This window comes from Colius striatus, chromosome 21 (genome assembly GCF_028858725.1).
Source record: "Colius striatus isolate bColStr4 chromosome 21, bColStr4.1.hap1, whole genome shotgun sequence".
NCBI classification, from domain to species: Eukaryota; Metazoa; Chordata; class Aves; order Coliiformes; family Coliidae; genus Colius; species Colius striatus.
In genome coordinates this window covers 9,956,953-9,978,137 of record NC_084779.1, presented here as the reverse complement: position 1 = coordinate 9,978,137, position 21,185 = coordinate 9,956,953, and the positions used below count along the sequence as shown (strand labels likewise).

Here is a 21,185-nt window from a genome sequence, read left to right as displayed (position 1 = left end):
AGCCTGAAATCTGTAAAAAGTTGATGCTAGGTATCACATTGGACAAGGGATCATTTCTGTCTTGCCCCTCAAGAAAAGTCCAAGTACACGAAGCAATTACTACTGGTTTTTCCTACTGGGGTTCTCCCAGCAGAGAAGGTAAATATAGAATACTGTCAGAAACAGAAGCCCTAGGTAGCATTTCCGATGTTTAACTTTTTCTTCCTTCTCGCACTGTGTCATTAAGTGTTTACAAGGATGATTAATGACTGCGGCTGCCAACTCCATTAATGAAAGGCAGCTCTGCTCAGAGCTGCAATCCCGCCTTTGGCAGGCGCCGTGCAGAGACAAGGTTACACCGACACCCTTGAGCCCCTGCACCCTCTCATACCGCAGAGCACGCTGCAGCCTGGGAAGCTCCTCTTCCTAGATAATCTGCTCCCTTGAGAGAACAAACCAGGATGCAGTTCCCACTGCCCAGAGTGATTTGCAGCTAACAAGCAGCAACTTTAGCCACCACTGTTAGGGGACAAGGTGCAAGGGGGGTGCCAGCAGCCACAGATTAAGGAGCTCAGCCAAGCGCCCAGAGCGACCTACAGACACCTGCTCTGCACAGCATCATGTCTGCTCCCTGTTAACAGACTGGAGAGCCAGTACTCCTAAAATACACCACAAGCACATCCAGCAAGCTACAAGCAGCACCACGCCATGGGAAGGCTTTGCTCCATCCACTCACTGAAACCAAAGCTGATCCCTATTACACAAACACTAACACAGGTCAAGCTGAATGACAACTAAAACCCAAGAGCACAGAACTTCCCTCACACACAGTTGCAGAATATTCTGTCATTTGAGTGATTTGTCCTAACATGGTAGATCATACAAAAAACCCCTTTCTATCCTCCCCCAGAGCAAGAGAAATAAGCACACACACATTTTCATGGGCATCTAAAAAAATGTAAATCTGTAATTAAATTGCTTGGCTAAACTTATGATTTTCGATCTCTGGTAAAAAAAAAAATATGGAATTGGAAGGAACACTTCCTTCACTAGGAACTATAAAACCACTATAAACTTGATTTACGACAAGATGACATCTTGATATGGAAATATATTTCCATCAAACATTTCAGTTAAAACTGCATAATCGGATGGAAAGCAAACATCTCAATAACGTGTTCTAAGCAATTTTAAATGCTCCATTTCTCTTCCTGCTCATTGCATTATTTTACTAAGTGTGAAGTCAACCCCAACCTGTTCAGCTCTCAAAGGACATTGTTTCTCCATCCCAATTACCTGATTCAGAGCAGCATATGACCATTACCCTCACAGTCTGCAGATGAAAGCACATAGAAAGTTATTTGCAGTGTTCCCATGGTGATGCCCTGGTAGAGGAAAGAACAAACCCTAGCTGCTCCCTGAACTCTGGTTCAGCATCCTCAGTGCCTCATTTGCGGATGCAAGGAAGCCTACACACCAGCACACGATGCGAGCCCTTCACGCTGCCCGTCTGCCCCAGAGGCTGAAGATACACGCACAATTTATTTCAAGGACCCACAGACACATACAAGGGCCATATTCAAGTTTCCTTGAAATATCCCCATTCAAAGGAGCAGAAAAAGCAATCCTCCAGGGATTCAGATAGCAGCCAGATCATCATTTGGTTAGGCAGGTCAGCCCTGGGCACCCCTCAGGATGCATCCACACCACATCCCATGGCAATTCCCACTGCTCTCATGCTCTGGAGAAGCCTGTGGCGAGACCAGATACTCCTGAGTTTGTCTGAACATGTACACGTTTGAGGGAGGGCAGCAATGTCACCAACATATTCAGATCTGTAAGCTTCTTTACACATTTTAGTTCTCTTTATATCTTTCAATAAACCTCCCTATCAATGAGACACCTTGGAAGCAGTAACAGTGAGTCTGAAATTAACCACTGTATAAAACACATCTTTTTCTGCTCTGTTTTACCGCTTGTGCCTTCACCAGCATAGACAGAACCCCTGTGTACTCAGATGAAAATATATACTCCCTCAGGAATGACTCTGAAATGTAGTCCAACATTATTATTCAATTATACTGTAAGTAAAAAAAATCAAGTTTTGTAATGTGAACAGAATTAAACTTTCAGGTTGGAGGTAGAGAAGAAAATAAAAGCAGTGAGCTAAGCTCCCTCCTCCCCCACAATTAACAAAGATTTTCCAAGACTTCATCTAGGTATAAGAGTCTGTTGGTTTTTTTTTTTTCCCCTGAGCTAATAAGGCCAAAAATCTCTGGCCACAAAAAAAAGCTCTTCTTTTTAAATAACACAATAGGGAAAATGCCTCTGACAGACCACACACACTGGCACAGACAGCATCAGTAATAACCCACATACAGAACCAGCTCCTCATCCCCACTGCGTGGCAGCCTCAGCGACAGATTTTGAAGGAGAGAGAGATACAAATGAGTGTGACAAACCTGACATTCAAAAAGACAGAAGTAGGATGGTTTGGGTTTTTTCACATACTAGCTGATGATATGTGATTATTAGCAAACAATCCATCTAAAATTAAGGTATGAGACAAATCTACCCAGTAGTGTGCTAGCAAACACCAAAGTGTTCCCTTTCTCTCTCTCCAGAACACCAACATGGCCTTCAGAAGAAAGGCAATGCTCCCATGTTTTCCTCCTAGCCCAATACACCTTGCAAGCACCTACACTTTCTCATTTGCATCATGCCTATGAGTAATGAAGACTTTCAGCTACATGATTAACTTCATTTGCCACATTCTGTACCCTGGGAGGCTACACACACTAAACACTGTGCAAACAGAAAAGCTGAAAGCCTGCATGTGCAAATGCACAGCTGTAACCTAGGGAGAGCAGAAACACCAGAGAAAAGGGACTGAAAAATAACGTGCTGTTTCCAAGAGCAAGAAGGGGCATCATCATTCTGCCACAACCCTGTGCTGACAGAGCTTTCCTTCTCAACTGTCTTTGTCAAAATATCATCTTTTAGAGCCACTGGAATTGCTATTACTCCTTGCCCTGTTGCCATTTGTATAAACGCCATCACAGAACAAATTGCAACCCTACAAGAAATTCTACAATCTACACTTCAACTCAAATGACCCACGACAAAACATCTACACAAAAGAGACAAAGACAGCAGCTCCCCAAAAGACCTGAGTGGCTCTGTCACAGTCCCTAGCATGTTAAAAATAAATACTTGGAACTTTCAGACAAAAGGAGACAGGGGTGTGAAGGACTCCAACTTCAAAAAATACACACGTGAAGTGATCCATATTTGATTCTACACTCAGCAAATATGCACATGAACTGATCCGTGTTTGATTCTGCACCCAGCTTGCCACTTGCAGTCGCTAAACTGAACAGCTTTTGTTAGCACATTCAGAGGTTACAAATGACTCATTATGGGGATAAGAACAGTTAGCTTGCAACAGGCAGATGCTAACTGAGGTTTTACAGTAATTTCTCAAAGTTGATTGCTTATATTATTAAATGATTCCCACACATATGGTAAGGGTATTGTGAGACAGTGCTACTAAAAGCTTTAAGTTATACTGTGAGTGTTGTGGTGTAACTTCCAGCCTTGATGCCCAGAAGGAATAAAGGCAGAGGACTGTAGACCTATGTGGATTGCTCTTCAACTTTACTGTGGCCCACCAAACTCCTGAGTTTCAAACACTTCTGCTTCACTTCAGTGAACCCAACCACAATGTGTTAACAGGAGATATGCAGACAGGAGATATAGCACATTCAGAGTAATTGGATTCCAGTATAAAATACCCATTTCTGTGTGTCTCCTGTCCATAATAGGATTTCTCTGACAGGATTTCTTCCGGTTACGTCTCAGGACGCTGTTTGTCAGGATGGAACATGTACTGGTTTTTGTTCAAAAATCCTTACACACAGTAAGGTAATGTTTTGTTCAACACAGTACCAAAACACCTACCTAATTTTAAACAATTTATAAACATGTCAATAAGAAGATCTGACTGAGACAAGTGATACACACACACACACACAAGCCAGATTCCTGCTATACTAGTAGTCAGCTTCCACATTGGCCTTCAAGTCAAGTTTAAAGCTCAGTTTCAACACGTCATAGGACTCTATTATTTAAACAACAGGTTTCATAGCCAGGGAATTCATATTCTGTAACTTACATACCATGCCCTCATAAAATAATCTGTAAGCTTAAGTAAGCTGATAAGTTTAGGAATGAATAAGAGATGTGACTACCTCATTAGTGTTCCAGCGGTGCCTCTCTTTCGGTAAACTTGAACATTTTGGTAGACATTCAAGCAGCTTCTTCGGTAAAAAGATTTTTACATGACTGCCATTGCTGTTCCCATGATCATCTAGAAAGAAAAGGAGACAGGTCATGTACACATAAGAGAGTAGGCAGCTTCCACTAGGAGACCCTAGCTATGACAAGACTTTGAAACCCATCAGCTCCCGGGGCAAAGAACCGTCAATTTGTCACTGCAAGGAAGGATATTGCTTTCTGTGAAACCACACCTTTATTTCACAAATACAAACACAGTTTAATTCCCTATGGTCGCAAAGTTTGAGAAGAGCTTTGAAGGATCTGAGCAAGAGGAGCCTGTGTGTGTGCTTATCTGTGCCTGCTTCAGCTTATTTCCCTCGGTGAGGAACCTTACAAGCAATAGTGACAAAATGTTATAGAAGCTGTGACCACAGCAGTATGACCTGTCAAGAAAGTTGTAAATGAAGTTCACACTCATCAGGATTTGCAAGTAAATATGCAGAGCCCCAGTACCTGATACAATTTTGTCAGACTGCAGCAGAAATGCAACTCAAGGTCTGTTAGTTCATTTAAAACTAAAATGTGCTGTACCTGATTAAAAACAGGTGACCTCTCTTTACACAGACAGCTCAGAAAGTGAATGTGGTTCCTTAACATGACAGTGAGGTAGAGGGATGGAAATATTCCTGACTCACCCTACCTGGGAGGTCTCAAAGGCACGCACACTGAAGAATACAGACTTGTTCTTTTTTGCTAATAGAAATGTAGAAAGGTTCATTTATTCCTCTTAAGAAACAAAAAGAGACACGTAAAAACCCCTATATCCCAACCACAGTCTGCAGCAGTCCCAGAAGCATTAACCTGATGATGTATCTCCATCACCCCTCTACTACCACCTAAAGAATCAGAGCATACAACAACTGTGCACATTATAGACCACGCTGGTCCCCACAGAAACAGGAACCTGAGCAGCAGGACAAGACATCCCTGCTACCATACAGGAGTTTTACCAATTCTCCTCCTAAAACCCATCCTCTCTGCCTTGCGCCGCTCTCCTCCCGCTTCACGTGACACGTGCTGGGCAGCAGTACACGAGGAGTACACTTCTTCACTGGCATTTTACCCTACAGAATTTATCTATAGTCGTTCCCCATTTGGAAGTGTACAGAAAAAGGATATTAACTTTTTCATTCTACACATCTAATCCTTTTATGTCATTAAACAGATGCCAGCCTCACGATAAAACTCCTCTGCAATTACACACGACACAGAAATGACCCGCAGCAAACCAGAGACAGCCTGTCCTGCAATCATGCCAGAGAGTGGTCAAACAGTGCAAACAAGCAGCTCGCCATCTCTAGCACATTTAGAGCTTGAGTATACTCTTAGATGTGTCAAGTTCAACAATACATATGCTGTTAAACCAACTACTTGTGCAAGCCCAGCAGATGAGTTTACAAGATGAGCAGCGATGTGTATGAGAAAGGTGAGCTGCTCTGTAATTTCTGAGTCCTGTGAGCTCCCCGAGTTATTGAGAACTTTACTGTGTGACTCCATTAGACTAACTCCCCAGCGCTGCTGGTTTCGTACTTCTTCCTGGGAGAACGAGCAGTTGGGCAGTATCAATCTTTGCTGAACTGATACCAAACTGGGACGATGATTCTCTGAACTATTTTTGGTATATACCATTCCAGGATTTCTATCTTGACATTGAGTATCTCTGACTGTTATTCCACAGGTCTTTTTGGCCGTTTCTTTCTCTCAGTCCATGTTCGGCCCGTGTAAGCATTACTTTCGTTATTTCCCACCTCCCAGATGCTCCAAATTTCACAAACACATATGTCCTGACACTTGGGGTTATCTACAAAGACCCCACAACTGGCTTACGGCAAACAGTAAAGTGGGCAGGGCCCTGCCATGACAGCAGCCCCCTACCATTCACACCCACACTTCCAGATCCCACATGAGCTGGTACCTATTTAACATTCCTGACGTTAATATTATATCGTTTTCATTTCTCATTCAAAATATTGCACTGTGCTACATTCAATTCATTAAGGCAGCAAAGTATTTTACAGCACACATTATTGCTTTTATCAGCCAAACTACATCCCTGGTTACATCTCATCAGCTTATTTTCCATGGGCACATTTTAATTGACATTAATTGTATTACTTCCCCTTACCTCCGTATCAGTCAAGTCCTCTATCATTCATTCCATTATTTTGCAGGGCTGGCAGACCTCTAATTATTCAGCTGGTTTTATTAACTTTCTTCCACTGTCATCAATTGTCAGTATTATTAATCCAGAAAGTGCCTATGGAAAATAGAGCCCCTTAAAATGTTTTGGGACAAGTTACCAAAACTTGCTGACTCTAAACCTTCCTGCTCCTGTTGTGAGCATCTCCCACCTTTGTGCAGTGGAAGGGCATTTTGATCACCCTGCAAGGTCACAATGTCTCACATACACTTCCCTTTTCTCCATTTAGCAGCGACATTTCTTCATTCCAGAAAATTCCCAACCTGGAAACCAGCAGCTGCCACGTGCCTGGATCTGACAGGCTTTTTGTTACAGAATCCTCAAGCTGCCTGGTCAGAATGATAATCACGTTACAGGAAGCAAATCCTAAATTCAATGACCTCTAAAACAGGTTTGACCTTGGAAAAGGACAAAGTTGGCCAACAGATTCAGAACAAGAGAGCGCCTCAGCCCGAAGGATGCACACACGCTTGCTTTACACCTTTCTTCTCTCCCCACTGGCATCATTCATAATGTGTTCCCAAACACAGGGAAGTCGGTGCAGACAAAGGGCAGCCAGGCCCAGAACAGGAGGATGCCCTCCCAGCTGTGCTAGCGGTTCTGGCAGACCTCAGGCATGCCGGACCCCTGCTCCATGACCTGGCTTCATTCAGAAAGCACCTGCCATCAGCAGCAGATCCTCAAGGACCACACAGGATCTGCCATCCCCATCAATTGACTGTCAACCAGGAGTTCCTACTCCTCCAAATCGACAATCGCTTTGCTACTCACGTTCCTCACAAATAACACCACAATCCTCTTCACTAAAACATGTAAATCTTTAGCTAGGTGGAGAAAAAAACAAGTGGTCGTCCTTTGGTTTGACTGAAATCTGTAATTTCTAATCAACCTGAGGCACTCACTCACCCTCCACAGAGCATTCAGAGAGTGTCTGAGGAATAAGAACTGCCCAACGACAAGTGCAGCCAGCATGCTCCAGGAGGGATGGTCTACATTTATTTAGAACTGAAGTTTCCTCCATAGTTGAAAAAAGGAGCTGCAATTTCACAATGCCTGTTTGATTTTACTGTGCAAACCCAGGCCAGATTTGTACTTGAACTTTCCTCCTCGCATTATTTTTGCGACGGGTGCGACTTATGACATTGGGATCTGCAAACCCATCCAGTGTCAATAAAAAGTGCTTCTGCAAGCAAAGCTGCGCTTGCACAAGGAGGATTTGCCAGTAAAGCTGTATCGACACGGGGACTTTTTTTAGTGCAAAGCTGGCTGCAGCTCAAAAATGCTTCCCAAGGCATGCACAGCCAACTCTGAAAACTCCAGTAAGGAAGCTGTATACCAAAACACAGCAGCCTGCAACGGATCCGGCTGTAATTCAGCATGAAAACCCAAAACTTAAGTTCCATTATCAATCTTCAAGATTACTTATTAGCCAACCAGAAACTCATGTAAAATTAAGAAAGTACAACTATTTTAAAGTTCATGGAAAGTTCCATATTAATTATACTGCATAAACCTTTTGCAATTTTATGGGTTTGTTCATGCTCCTTGCACTTTATCCTCCCAAGGGATGCAACATGGGCCATAAAACTTTAAAGCACACAGCAGCAAATCACACAGCGAGCCTGTGCTCTGCCCCCACTCTCCAAACAATACCCCCTCCCCCCCCTCCTTTTTTTTTTAACTGGTTCTTAAATCTCCTGTGATCCAGGACGTGAACTTAGATCTGTAGAGCATTTAATTACCACAGTTTATCAATATAATGTATAATTGGAGAACACAGAAATGGCTGAATGGGTGTTGATCAACTGCTGATTTGCAGACAGTTCTATACTGGAAATAAATATAAAGAATAAGCCTATAAAATCACAAACACAAGTTTTATAAACCCATTATTATGAAGCAATAACTTAGTGTTGGCCATCTAACTACCTCACCAAGAGGTAAAAGGTGTTTAAACATCACAAAGAGGTGCTTCTGTATAAAACAAATGGCTAAAATCACCACGTAATGATTACCTACCAAAAGGGATGGGGAGGATGCCAGGTTAACTGTGATGCCACGTGTTTGCTCACGCAGCACAATGCAGGAAGTGCAGTGCAGGAGTAGCACCTGCACAAAGCCAGCGTGGGCATCCCAAAGCCACCCCCTGGCAAGATGCAGTGTCAGCCCAGGCATCAGCCCTCCTGCAAGGAATGTAACACACTTCTGCCTTCTCTCAGAGAGCTCAGTGGCAGTTACAGCAACACCCAAACAAAGGTACCAACCCTACTGTCCTCCGTTGGACAGTTCTCAACATCACTGTTTTTTCCCAAACTCCTCCCTTTTGCAAAAAGCTGCTCTTCCAATAATGTACTTTTTTAAACTTGACCTCCAAAGACAGACAAAAATGAAAGTCAAGATACCCAGGTTTAGCCAAGAGAAAATTCTTTGCATATTTTTTACACATATTATTTTTTATCTTGTGCCCTTCAAGTCCTACATTCTCACTTGCTGACCTCTGGACACAGACAAAACTGATAAATTCAGTCTGGCAGAATTAAGTGTAAAGAATGCTCCTCAGCCCAAACATCTGAAGGACTGGCATGCTATTTCTCATTGCTAAACTTTGTTTCTGCCATTTTCAATCAGCAAACAAGCAGCAATTCACACAAAACCAACAGTGTTGGTTCTGTTTTCTAGAAATATTTGGACGATTACAGCTGTAAATCTCTTGGCAGCAAAAGCAGATTTCTAAATATCAATAGAGGGTGGCTAAAAGAAGATAACCAGGTCCAGTTCCCCAGTGCTGCCTTCCTGGCAGTGTCCTGCTGAATGCCAGCACTCAGTCAGATGCTGGCTGAGCACAGGGGCCCTGAGCCTTCACTGGGAATGAGGGAGCCCCCAAAGCACCTGGGAGCTGGTGGGAGGGCACAAGGAAAGGGTTAAAACACTCGGGAAGAGGTTAAAAATGTGAAATAGGAGCATGAGAAGACAACACACAGAGTAGCACACATGCAATGGGAGGAACAGGAAAAGCAAAAAGGATGAGAAGGAAATCCCAGGCATGGCAGTGGTATCAATGCTGAACAACAAAATCATTTTGCTCCAGAAACTAACGGAATCCAGTCTAGTTTCTTGCAATATTTGTGAGAAATACTTTGTTGCTATGACTAACTCTACAAACTATTCTAAAACTGCCAGAAATACAAATACCACTAAAACTCTGCTGCTGCAAATCATTGTCCTGGTTTTTCCCACCAATAGCGCAACACTTGTAAGTTTTTTCATCCTTTTCACATCGCTGAAAGTTTTCTGACTTTTGATAACCAAATTCCGTCTCAACATCACAATTATGTTAAACTGCAAATGGTACATTTTGGGGAGGAGTTGATAGCCCAGTCCTTCATAGTGAAGGCCTCCGTGCTGGATGAGAAGCTTTACACCATCAGCTATTTATCTCATATGCTGTATTTTTACCACCGTGCTCAGCACTTCAGTGTCTTCTTCCCTCAGCCAACAAAACTGGCTACTCTATTTCACAGGCTCTTCCTTTTCTCTCCCACCTCAGCAAGCAGCTTAAAGCACCCTGTTAATCATACAAGAAGTGGGAATTTGGTTAAAGTCAGAAGGTGAACCAAATTAACTAAGAGCAATCTATGGGAGTGTCAGAACAGTGCAGCCACTTCAACCATTGCCTGCATCTCCTAAGTGTGTTCATGCATGGCTTCCACCATGTTGCTTTTCAACACAAGGGCAACTGCAATGAAATTAGGGAGAGATGGATATTATTACTTAAGCCTAGCAAACATAAACCTCCCATTTATACAGTGGTCAATACCACAAACATCCACTAAACTTCCCAGAAGTCCAGAAGCATCAGGCAGTGCCCACATGCATACCTGCCTTTCAAACCCAGAGGGTTTAAAACACATTGAACTCAACACAAGGACAAAGAGGCTCAGGAAGCCACAAAGGTGCAAACAGGACACAGGGGAGGTGGGTGGGGAGGAAGAGGAAAACAGGGAACAGTGAAGATGCAAGAAGCTGCTGGAAGCAGTGCATTTCAATTAACCATCACTGTATTCCACAACACACTCTATCATCCTCATTTCACGCCATGGAAAGGTTTGGGTTTGTTGGCTTTTTTTTCCCCTGCTGATATATTTGGTTTATTGAAGCTGAGACAGAAGGGATACTAAAAAAGGAAGGTCACAGTCCAGCTCCCTCTCTCTGCAGGCTGCCTGAATGGAGAGGTAGGATGGCTGCTGCCCCTTCCTCTGATAACATGTACCTCTGTAAGTAAGTTTGAGAAGAATCATTTAAAAATATCAGTAACATAAAGTTAGCACCAAGTCTTGAAAGATTACATTTTAAAAACATTTGTTATAACATTATTTATCCCTCATCTTTGCATTGTTTCTGATAGAGGAAACGAAACCCAAGTTACCACACCTGCAGGAAACCCTCCTACAGAAGCAGCTTCAAATCCCCCAACAAATAAAAAACCTTTGAGCCAAAATGTTTGGGAAAATCATGAACAAGAAGAGATGTGGAATTGGATTAAAAAACTAGAGCTCTGAACCACCCCCATGCCTTAACACCTGAAATCTTGTATGTAAAACAGAACAGCAAATGTACTCCAAAAAACCGAGCTCACACACATGTAATTTCTGCTGTTTGAAAAAAAGTGAATCAAGTCCACTCTCTGAAGCCATCCTGCTGCCTTACAGCCCTCCAAACAGGTCTAGAAACTTCACTAGAAGGCAGGTCATTCCTGACAATGGAAATTCTGATAAAATCTCAACCACTTAAATTCAGCAAAAATTCTGGGGCAGTAAGTGGGCTGAGACGAGTGTGGAACCCTGTCTCTTCCCCGTGACAGTCCTGGCTGGCCACAGAGGACAGCAGCACAGAAACCACGGCACAGAAGCCAATCCCTCCCGCTCACAAGCAGCTCAGGTTGGTTGAAGTAATAAAATGTTATGCAACACTCCGCAGAGGGAAGTAAATATTTGCTGTTTAACAACCAAATCCAGAATGTTTTGTTTCCAAAAGGTATGTTGCCCAAACACTCAGCATTCAACAATATTTGCAGCTCTAACTTCCCTCTGGTCAGTATCAACAATAAACCCAGAAGAGCTGCCACATCTCAGCACCATCCTCCCCAGCATCCCGGGCTCACATGGGAGTTATGGGGAGAATTCCACCTCTGGCCTTTCCCACCTGTGGATCCTGGCTGGACTAACAGGCGTAACACTCAGCAGCAGCAAACCACCCAATTTTGTGGGCAGGACAGGTGAGGTGCACAGCTCCTGCACCAGCAGCACTGTTCAAATACACAGCACTGGGCTCCTTTAAAGCTGCTGCTTTCAGGTATCAGCCCTTAAGAATACACAGAGCTGTAGAGGAAGGTTCTCTATGCTAATTCTTTCTACTTTGCACTTGTTAAAAAACTTTCTAATTGTAAGATGATGCTCCCACCCGATCAAGAGCCCATAACAGCTGCCAAGATGGCACCTCCAAGGGCCCATCCTCCCACTTCAGAAACAACACGGCAGCAACTGCAAAAGCCACAAACCCTCTGCCAAAAGGACAAGAGCTGGTCAGTCATCAAGTCCAATTTCATCCTGCCTGAGGAAACTAGGAAAGAAAAAACTCACCCAAGTTTTCTAAGACATGGGAAACTCCTGCAGGCAGTGACTAGAGAGGTCAGCCTCACTACAAACCACTGAGGCTTTTCTGTTACTCGCTGGACACAAGAAGTCCCAGCCAAAGCTTGACAGGGAAGCACCAAGACCAGGCAGAGCTGTCCCTTGCTGTTCATGAGGTTTACTGGACCAGCGCTTCTCCACGCAGCTAACCCACAAGCTGCCATTTACATTTGTTTTTTGAAGTAACAAAAGCATGGAGCAACTTGGGTTTTCTCTTCCACAGTGTCTGTACTACTGGGGAAACACTTGTCTTGAATCACGCTTTAAAATGATTCCCATGTAAGATTCTGACAGGCGGAATTTAAGTTTAAGGAATGAATGGTTTATATCTTTCCTCCTTGAAAATATAACACAGAACTAGGTCAGCACAGGGAGCTGCTCTGGGCGCTTACTACGAGAGCAGCACAGCAGCGGGTGCTGAGGGGAGCCAAGCTGAGGGGCTCTCCGCTCCCACCTTGGCCCAGCCAAGGCAAACGCCGCGTTACGGCATCGGCCGGGAGCCTGAACACCAAGCACAGCAGCGGCTGCTCCAGCAGCTCACACACTGCGCTACGAGAGCAAACGCTGCTGCAGACCCACCCCCTAAGCGAGAACACACTTCCAGGGCCCACAAAAGGCAGTTGTCCATACCTGATAAAAGTTGCAACAAACAAGAATAAAGGCCATATTACCTTCCCAGTCAAGGCGTGCTGACCTGCCTGGCTCTGCGAAGCCGTGGCCTCGCAGGAATGATTATCCTGAAACCCACACTTCATACAGGAAAAATGTCACCAAACGCTGGCACAGGAAACCTCAAAAGAGGAGCAAGCCCGAGTACGCTTTGGTGGCAACGCTTTCATCCACTGAAGAACTGAAGTTCCCATACGAAGCTATGAATCCCAGACAGATGCTAATCCTCCTCTCACCTGCACTCCTGTTAACCAGTTGGCATTTCACTACTTCAGCAGACTTAATGATTTACTTAAACGCAAATAAGAAAAGAATGAAGCCCAGCGTTTTCCAGACCACGGGAAAGATGGAACTAATGAATTTGGGAGCATCAAGGAGATTAATAAAAGATGAAGCTGACAACACTCATAATCACCACTACTACTTAAAATGTACATTTTTGTTGGGCACTCACCCTTCATCATGCCAGACAAGGAGCAGGCAAAGAGAAAACCAAAGGCAGTCATGCCTACAGAGGCTCTACAGTCACCAAATTATGACAAAACAACAACAACAAAAAGATGTTCCCCAAGCACTTTGAGCAAAAATCCTGAGCAAGAGTTGGGATGACATCCCCTGGATCCTACGGAGGGATATCCCCGTAAAGAGGGCACAGGGGTTAAGAGCAAACAAGTACATTTGAAACAGAGAATAGGGAAAAAAATCTGTATTATCTGGATTAAACACGGTTATTTGAGATGCCCAGCTACAACTGGAGAAATTCATGAGGTAGCAGCAAATTTACCCGATTTCAGTTATGCAACCGGCTCGTTGCGGGATATCAACTGTCTGCCTCCCTCTCTCCTTCCCCCTATAAAATGGAGGCCCTGAAACCAGGTACCATTGTGTGGCGCAAGGCCCGGACAAGGCAGGCCGCGGCCCCTGCCACGCTGACACCGAGGTGCGGGCGATGGCCGTCCGGTCCCGGGGCGCGATCCCTGCCGGCGGGAGCCGACGCAGGCGACGGGGTCAGGAGCGGCCGCGATCGCTTCCCGCCTGCTACCTGGACAAAGTTGGGTTAAATCACAGACAATATTAAGCACGATGCCCACGGGCCCCAGGGCCCGGCTCGCGCCGCCCCCGCCGGCCCCGGCCCGGCTCCGAGCTCACGCCGGCCGGCCCCGCCGGGGAGGGGGGAGCTCCGCGGGGCCGCGCACGGGCGGAGCAGCGCTACCCCCTTGCGGACGCGCCGCGCCCCGGCTCCCCGCCGCGCCGGTAACTTTCGGACGGAGTTCAGCGCCCCGGATCCGCGCCGCGCCGCCGGTGGCCGGGCCGGACCTTCCCCTTGCTCACCTCCGCGCCCGCCGCTCGGCGCCGCTCCGCCCGCGCCGGCAGCGCCCACCCCCGGCCCGCCCGCTGCCCGGCGGCGCGGAGGCCCCGGTGCGGCGGGGCCGCGGACGAGGCCGCCCCGCTCGCGACGGGCGCGCGCCCGCGAGGCACGTGCGCCGCCGCCGGACGAGGCGGGGGGTGGGGGGGGTGGGGGGAAGGGGGTTGGGAAAGGGGCCGGCGGGGGCGGCGCGGCCAGGCCCAGCCCGGGCCGGCGCGGCGTGACCCCCGGGCGGCGGCGGGCCCAGGCCAGCGAAGGCGAGCGGCGGCCCGGAACCCCGCGCCGCGCCCCGCACCGCCGCGCGCCCGCCGAGCCGCCGCAATCTCCATGTTGGCGGCGGACGGGCACGTGCCGGCGGGAGGCGGGAGGCGTGTCCGTGCCCCGGCTCGGCTCGGCCCGGCCCGGCCCGGCCGCCACGGCCCCGGCGCCACGCGGCCTGTCGCCCGCACATGGCCTTCCCGCCGGCCCGGCCCGGCCCCGCGGGGGCGCCCGCAGCCGCCAAACTTCGCGCCGTGCGGCCCGGCCCGACCTCCACCGCCGCGGCGACGGGGGCAGGGGCGGGGGGGACGGCGCGGGAGGCCCCGGCGCGCCGGCAGCCCCGCGCCGGCGGTGGGCAGGCCCGGCCCGGCTCGGCGGCGCGGAGCGGGGGTCGGCCCGGCCGCGCTCTCACCTTCCGGCTTGTTTTCGGCAGCCATTTCCCCTCCGCGCGCCACATCCTCCTCCGCCTCCTCGCGACCGGGACCCAGGCGCGCGCCGCCTCCTCCCGCTGCCGCCGCCGCCGCCGCCGGGCCGGGCACCCCGCGCGCACGGCGCACACCCCGCGCCGCCCATTGGGGGAGCCGCCGCACTGACAACCACGGCGGCCAATCGCGGCGAGCGGGGGGCGGGCGCTCGGAGGGGATGGGCGCGACGGACAAGGCGCCCCGCCAATCGGCGCGCAACAGCGCTTCAGTGACACGCGCCGCAGCCACTGAGCGGCCGCGCCGGCGAGCCGACGAGGGCGGGGCGGAGCGCATTACTGACGGCCGGGCGGGCCACTCAGCGAGCGGCGCCGCACCACTGACGGCCGCCGGAGCCAACCGCGCCGCGGAGGGAGCGGAACGCGCCGATTGACGCACGACGACGCCGGTGCCGCAGCCAACGAGCGGCGCCGTCCGCCAGAGCGACGGCGCGCGGGGCCAACGGGGCGCGCGAGCCGGGCGGGCGCCGGCGCCACCGCCCCCAGCGCCGCCCATTGGCTGCCGGCGGCCCCGGCGGCCGCACGCCCCCTCCGCGCCCTGTGACCCCAAACAAAGCCGCGGATTGGCCCGGCGGGCGGCCCGGACGCCAATCCCCGCGCCGGCCGCGCCCTCCCGCGGCCTCCGCCAGGCCGGGCCGTCCCGCCCCTCCCCGCGGGCCCGGCGGCTGCTGCCCTCTGCGCCGGTCTCGCCCGCCCCTCCCCGCCTGCTCGCTCCGGTGCTCTGCCGGCCACCGGGACCGCAACAGCGGCGGGAGCGGCGCAGCCCCTGCTCCGTGCCCTCTCCTGCGGGGCTGTGAGGAGACACAGCAGTGGAAGGGCTGCCCTGCTGCTTGCCCCGTTTTGTCTCTATTACTGGGAAGTTGCAACGGCCCCTTCCCCTGCCGGGGCACGCGGCCTGCTGCCACCGCACGAAGCTGGCGAGACGAGGATTTGTGATCTGCAAAGAGAACCAGGTTACTGCCACCAACAAGAAGTACAAACTTTGAGGGTGTCCTGGACCTGGCACAGGAAGGGGTTTGTGAGGAGCCCAGCTGCTCTGTGAGCAAAGGGGGGTGTGTGAGCCTTAGGCGTGCACCATCCACGGCACAGTGCCTGGGGATTGTGAGCAGCTTTTGCTGAAAACAGTCTCCCAAGAAACCAAGTCAATTGCTCTGTCCTCTTAAAATAGAAAGGGCTCTGGAAAAGTGATATAGTTTTTGCCTGGTCACATTCTCCCAGTCTCCATCAAAGCTGGAAGGGTGCTGCCACTTCTGCTTTCCCAAGCTGAGCTGTCTGTAACTGGACCACATCTAACACCCGCACAATGCGCATGAAGACCGAAGCAGTTGTTCCTTTGATGTGTGTGACTAAACACTCAAAAGGGATATTCTCCCTCAGATCCTCAGGAGAGCAGAGCTTCTTTAAAAAGACCTGTTGGTGCTCTGGTTTTGCGAAGGACTGAAGCAATTTCCAAGCAAGATGAAAGAAGAGCATGGTGTGATGGGCTTCTGCTAACGCAGGAAGAAGAAAAATTCCTTCTTCTCCTTTTCAGTGGCTGCTAATCGCACAGAGCGTGAAAGGCACTTTGCTGGAGAGGCTCTGGAGTGACAGGCTCTCTCCTGACAAACACAAAGCTCATCTGGTATACTCTGTCCTGTACAGGCACACAGGCAGTATTAACACAGCCTCAGGACAGGAAAAGATAATTATGTCCTTCAGCTATCCAAGATATGCTGGAAACTTTGCTAGCTGCCACACTGGCAAACAGCTGCTGTTTTCCTGGTCAGTTCTAGGGAATTTCTGGTCTCTCCTTGGACCTTCTTCCAATACAATCTGTATGCTCAGCAGAGCCATGAGGCAGCCATGCAGTTGGTGCTCCTCACAGTTTATTCTGTGGCAAAACCAGGGTGCAAGATTTAAGACAGGTGTCCTCCTGCAGCCAAGAGATGGAAGCCAGCTTCCTGACACAAGTAACTTAAGTTCAGGTGACATTTTACAATGACACAGAGAGCTAGCCCGCCCCAAACTCCACCACTCCACACAGAGTGGCAGGTGCCAATGTCTGCCCCCAACAGACCAACCTGCCTAACTCATCTGCATCAGGAAATGGGTGCCAGAGTTAGCCAAGCACAGCCTGCAGTGCCTTCACAGTGACAATCCCATCCGCTGCCTCCCTCCTTTGAGCCTGCCCATGTCCCAGCACATCAGTCTCACACCCAAGATGAACATCAGGCTGGTATTCAGAGAGGGCTGGAGCTTCCACCTGCAGTTCAGGCAAGACAATGTAACTAAAAGGAGATGAGAAGAATGCGGGAACTAGTGCATCACCTCTGCATTAGAAAGATTCTCCCTCTGCTACCAAACAGAGCAATGCTGGGTTTGGCTTTGCAGGCACCCATGCTTGCGGTGGAAACACGAGCAGCAGCCCAGGCTGCTCCCGAGCACAGCGACTGCAACTGCTGCCACAGGCTTCCCACTTTTTTCAGTGAGACTGTACAAATACTTATTCTGGTCACAGCCTTCGCTGCATTATCCACACACATACTCTTGAGAACAACCAACCATAAGGCACTCCACATGGGGTTAGACCTTCAGCTCACCCAGGAACAAAATGAAATGCAGAATCAGCTACATGTGTGCACAAGGTTGTCCATCTCTCTTCTCTCCCAAGCTCAAGCAGCTCCTGATGTACTTCTCTGGCTCATGAAAGCAATGAGGTCACATGGTCTGACAAAAAAGGTTGCTGAGGACTTGACTGCCTTCCCTCAGCCCTTAGAATCTGAGGAAGGAGGAACTCACACCCAAACACTTGGCAACAGCTCATGTCCAAAAATAACACAACCTACCCTGGCTCCAGAGTAGCATGCAACCTGCTCTATCAAGTGTCTTCAGGAGCACTGTCTGGCCTTCTGTATCCTTCCTGGTCCATAAAGATCAAGAGAATTTGTGTGGATGAATATAACAACTCCTTAAAAATGCTTAAGTGGTGTATGAATTCTGCCACATATGGCTAATGAATTCATTCTCCTCCTCAGGATAAGTTGGGTTTTTTATCAGCAGAAAATAACCCTAATAAACTGGATCTTCCAAAACCCAAAAATCATATTTAACAGTAGCATATAGGCTATTACAGCAATGTGATCCACGTAACTCTACGGATGCTATTTGAACATGGATTTTTTCATTAAACATGCCAGCAAAGTCCCAAGTATTTTCATTTAATTCCTTCTGCAGTACAATTATAAGCAAGCCAATTGAATTGAAGTGCTGCTAGTATGTTTCAAGCTTCCCAACACCCCACTACTTAAAAACCAAAGGTGTAATCACTATCAAGGCTCTGAGGTACAGAACCACAAAGATTCTGTGCATGATTCTGTTCAGGATAAACCAAATGGGTCTTATCAGAGCTGCCCTCAGCTGACAGCAGCAAGAGGGTAGATGTGCTAGGAGTTTTTACAGTCTGGATCACGTATAATTTTTTACAGCATGCTGCTATTCTTATGCACATGTTTGGGTTTGCTGTTAAGAGAGAGGTGACATACAAAGTTCTTTAACAAAAGTCTTCCTTGTCATTCCAGGCCAGATGTGGGTCTGGCTTGGCCGATTGAGTTAATGTGATGATTCTGCTATGCTTACTTATGTGCAGAAGTAGAACTGTGAAGAATACACTCCAGTGTCCTGTTAGGGATATTCATCAAATGCACTGTTGCTATAGCAAGTATCACAAAGCAAAACAAATCAGGTGGTTTTAACAGCTACAATGGCCACGTTGGAACCCCGTTTCTTTTGAATTGTTTGCACAAAGCAACTCCATGATGTAGAAGGAAGGAAGGAATGCCAACTATTTAAAAAAAAAATACTCTTAAAAGTGTGAACTGAGATGCTTTAAAAAATCCCCTCACAATGACAGAAATGAAATGGTCTTGACTTTCTCTCTCTTCACTTACAGAATACATTCCTTCTAGGAATAAACCTGAGGCTTAACCAAGTCAACATGTGCATACAATGTACTGTTACTTCACAATACTTCATTGCATTTGTGAGCTGTAATTGCCAAGTCCCAGGTTCACCAAAACCAGGCAAATTTCCCGAAATATGTATTTCTTCAGAAAGGTTTTCCAGAGACATATACCCTTATTAGGGACTCTCTCCCCCTTCCCTCTGCAGTTCTGAGCCCATTTATTACCCCCAGAAACACAAACACTACATTCAAACAACCTCTAGTAAAACTGTTGGCTGCAAAGAATTTATGCCAGACTAAACTGAAGCCCAACTCCAGAGTCTAAGCCATTTCAAAGGACCCTGGGGGAAAGGTGCTCTTGCTGTACAAAGCCTCCTACAGTTTTTGTAGGTATTTAAGCCAGCTGCTTCAACTCTAAGCACACTATTTATTTGTTTAACCAAGAACAAGGGGAAGAATGCTTTGTTCCTCTACACTGGCACCAAGTCCAGAGGGGAAACAAGTGGCCACCTGGTGAGTTGCAATTCTGGAGCCCCATTTATCCTGGTACAATGTCAAACAGCTTCAGAACTTGTGTACACAGGTGCCAACCTTCAGCATTTTGCTGATATCAGCAATGACTGTGGCATGCTGCCTCAGCCTCCTTCCTCTGCTGTCCTTGGTCCTCTGTTTCCCTAGGAGAACTGGCCAGCTTCTGTCTTCACTTTGGTTCATGCTCCAAGCATCCTGGTGGCACTAAGAAAATAACTTTTATTCTGCTCTAATATACACCCATAAGCCAGTCAGAGGAGGGAAAAAAAGTGAAATATGAGGTAAATTAAAGCTTCCAACTAAGGGGATACACCAGTAAGTCACCATAAAATTCAGATAATTTATTTTTTTCAATTCTGCAGCAACTTTCTCCAATTCATTTGGATTAGCTATTAGAAATTATGTCTCAAAAATTACAGAAAATGTCTATCGACCATTATATCAAATTCTAATTTTAGTCAGAAAAAAAAGAATAATTAGGCTGTGATTTACTCTGGTAGTCAGCTTACATTAACAATTTCCCCCCTGTTCATGTAATTCTGGAAAAATCAAATAACATATACAACGTTATAAATGCTGGGCTAGATTTAGTAAAGACAATTTCCTACGGTATAGTCAGGACATTTCTCTCTGCTTTCTCTTACAGTAAGACAATCAAGTTATTTAGTTTAAGGAGGTAATACAATTGTCATCCATGGTAGCTTCAGTTACAATTTTAGAGCAGTCTTCAATAAGATACATGGAAAGATTTTTTAAAATCTCTTTTTTTTTTTAAGCTGCTATCATTCTGTGATGAGCTCTTTAGCCTGGCTGCTGCTCCCTAGGGATGCTTTTCTTCCCCATCCTAACCCCTCTCTCCTGTCAGTAGTCAAAATTTCATCTATTGCCTAAGCAGTAAGAAGAAACCATAAACCCTACAAGCAACGAGCAACACAAAGCTGTGGTACACAGTGCTGGTACCCAGATGGCTCTGTCCTGGGCAGGGGATGAACAGTTCCCAGCTTGGGACTGGCCAGGAAACGCCACTCCACAAAGGTGGAAGTGCCAGCTCACTGACTCCCAGCCAACAGTGTGCACAGAAACTCATAGAGTAACCACTATCACTTAGGGAAAACGCCATCTTCCATAATTCTTCTTTTCCCCTCAACATGTACAAGACAGCATAATCTTCAGGTTAGCTTGATATCAGATCTCTGGCAATAGCTGAAGCAAATAGTAACAGGAAAGTATATTTACGTCTAGAATCCCTAAAGGTATGCTCCTGAATTTCTGTTCTTGCTTTTAAATAAATATCTTCTCCAGGATACTGCACTCCTCTGAAATCAGACTGCTGTCTATATTAACTGAGTAAATGGGGATCCAGGAGCCAAATTTTAGTCACCAAGGTATGAAAATGTCAGCCTCCAGCATTGGAAACAGAAGAATGAGTAATGGAAGATGACGATGTAAGAACAAAAGAAGTACCAAAGGAAGAGAAGTAACGTTAACAGGAGCGGGAGGTGTTCGAAGCCAGGAACTGGAAGCCACAGGCAAGACCAAATTTAACAGAGTTAGCTTGCTCCTGAAGAATTTCTGATCACAGCAGCACCCTGTCCGTGCCCTTCACCCAAACACCCCTCACAGAGTTACCAAACCAAGTCTTCATTCATATACTCCTGTGATTTATTCTGCATTGGCGTGACAGGGAAGCATCATTAACAAACAACAGAGCACTCACGCTTTCAATTAAGCAG

At 47.6% G+C, this 21,185-nt stretch overlaps 1 protein-coding gene across 1 annotated transcript in view; it reads right to left on the bottom strand.

The window, feature by feature from the left end:
- CAMTA1 (calmodulin binding transcription activator 1) overlaps nt 1-15,038 on the bottom strand; it is a 244,461-nt gene extending 229,423 nt beyond the window's left edge. The window contains exons 1-3 of the mRNA XM_062012821.1: nt 14,913-15,038; nt 13,757-13,918; nt 4,230-4,348 (exon numbers count right to left, since the gene is read on the bottom strand). Of these exons, the coding sequence (XP_061868805.1) occupies nt 4,230-4,348; nt 13,757-13,918; nt 14,913-14,937 (306 nt within the window). The 5' untranslated portion in view covers nt 14,938-15,038. The remainder of the gene's footprint in view (nt 1-4,229; nt 4,349-13,756; nt 13,919-14,912) is intronic.
- Nucleotides 15,039-21,185: the final 6,147 nt, after the last annotated feature.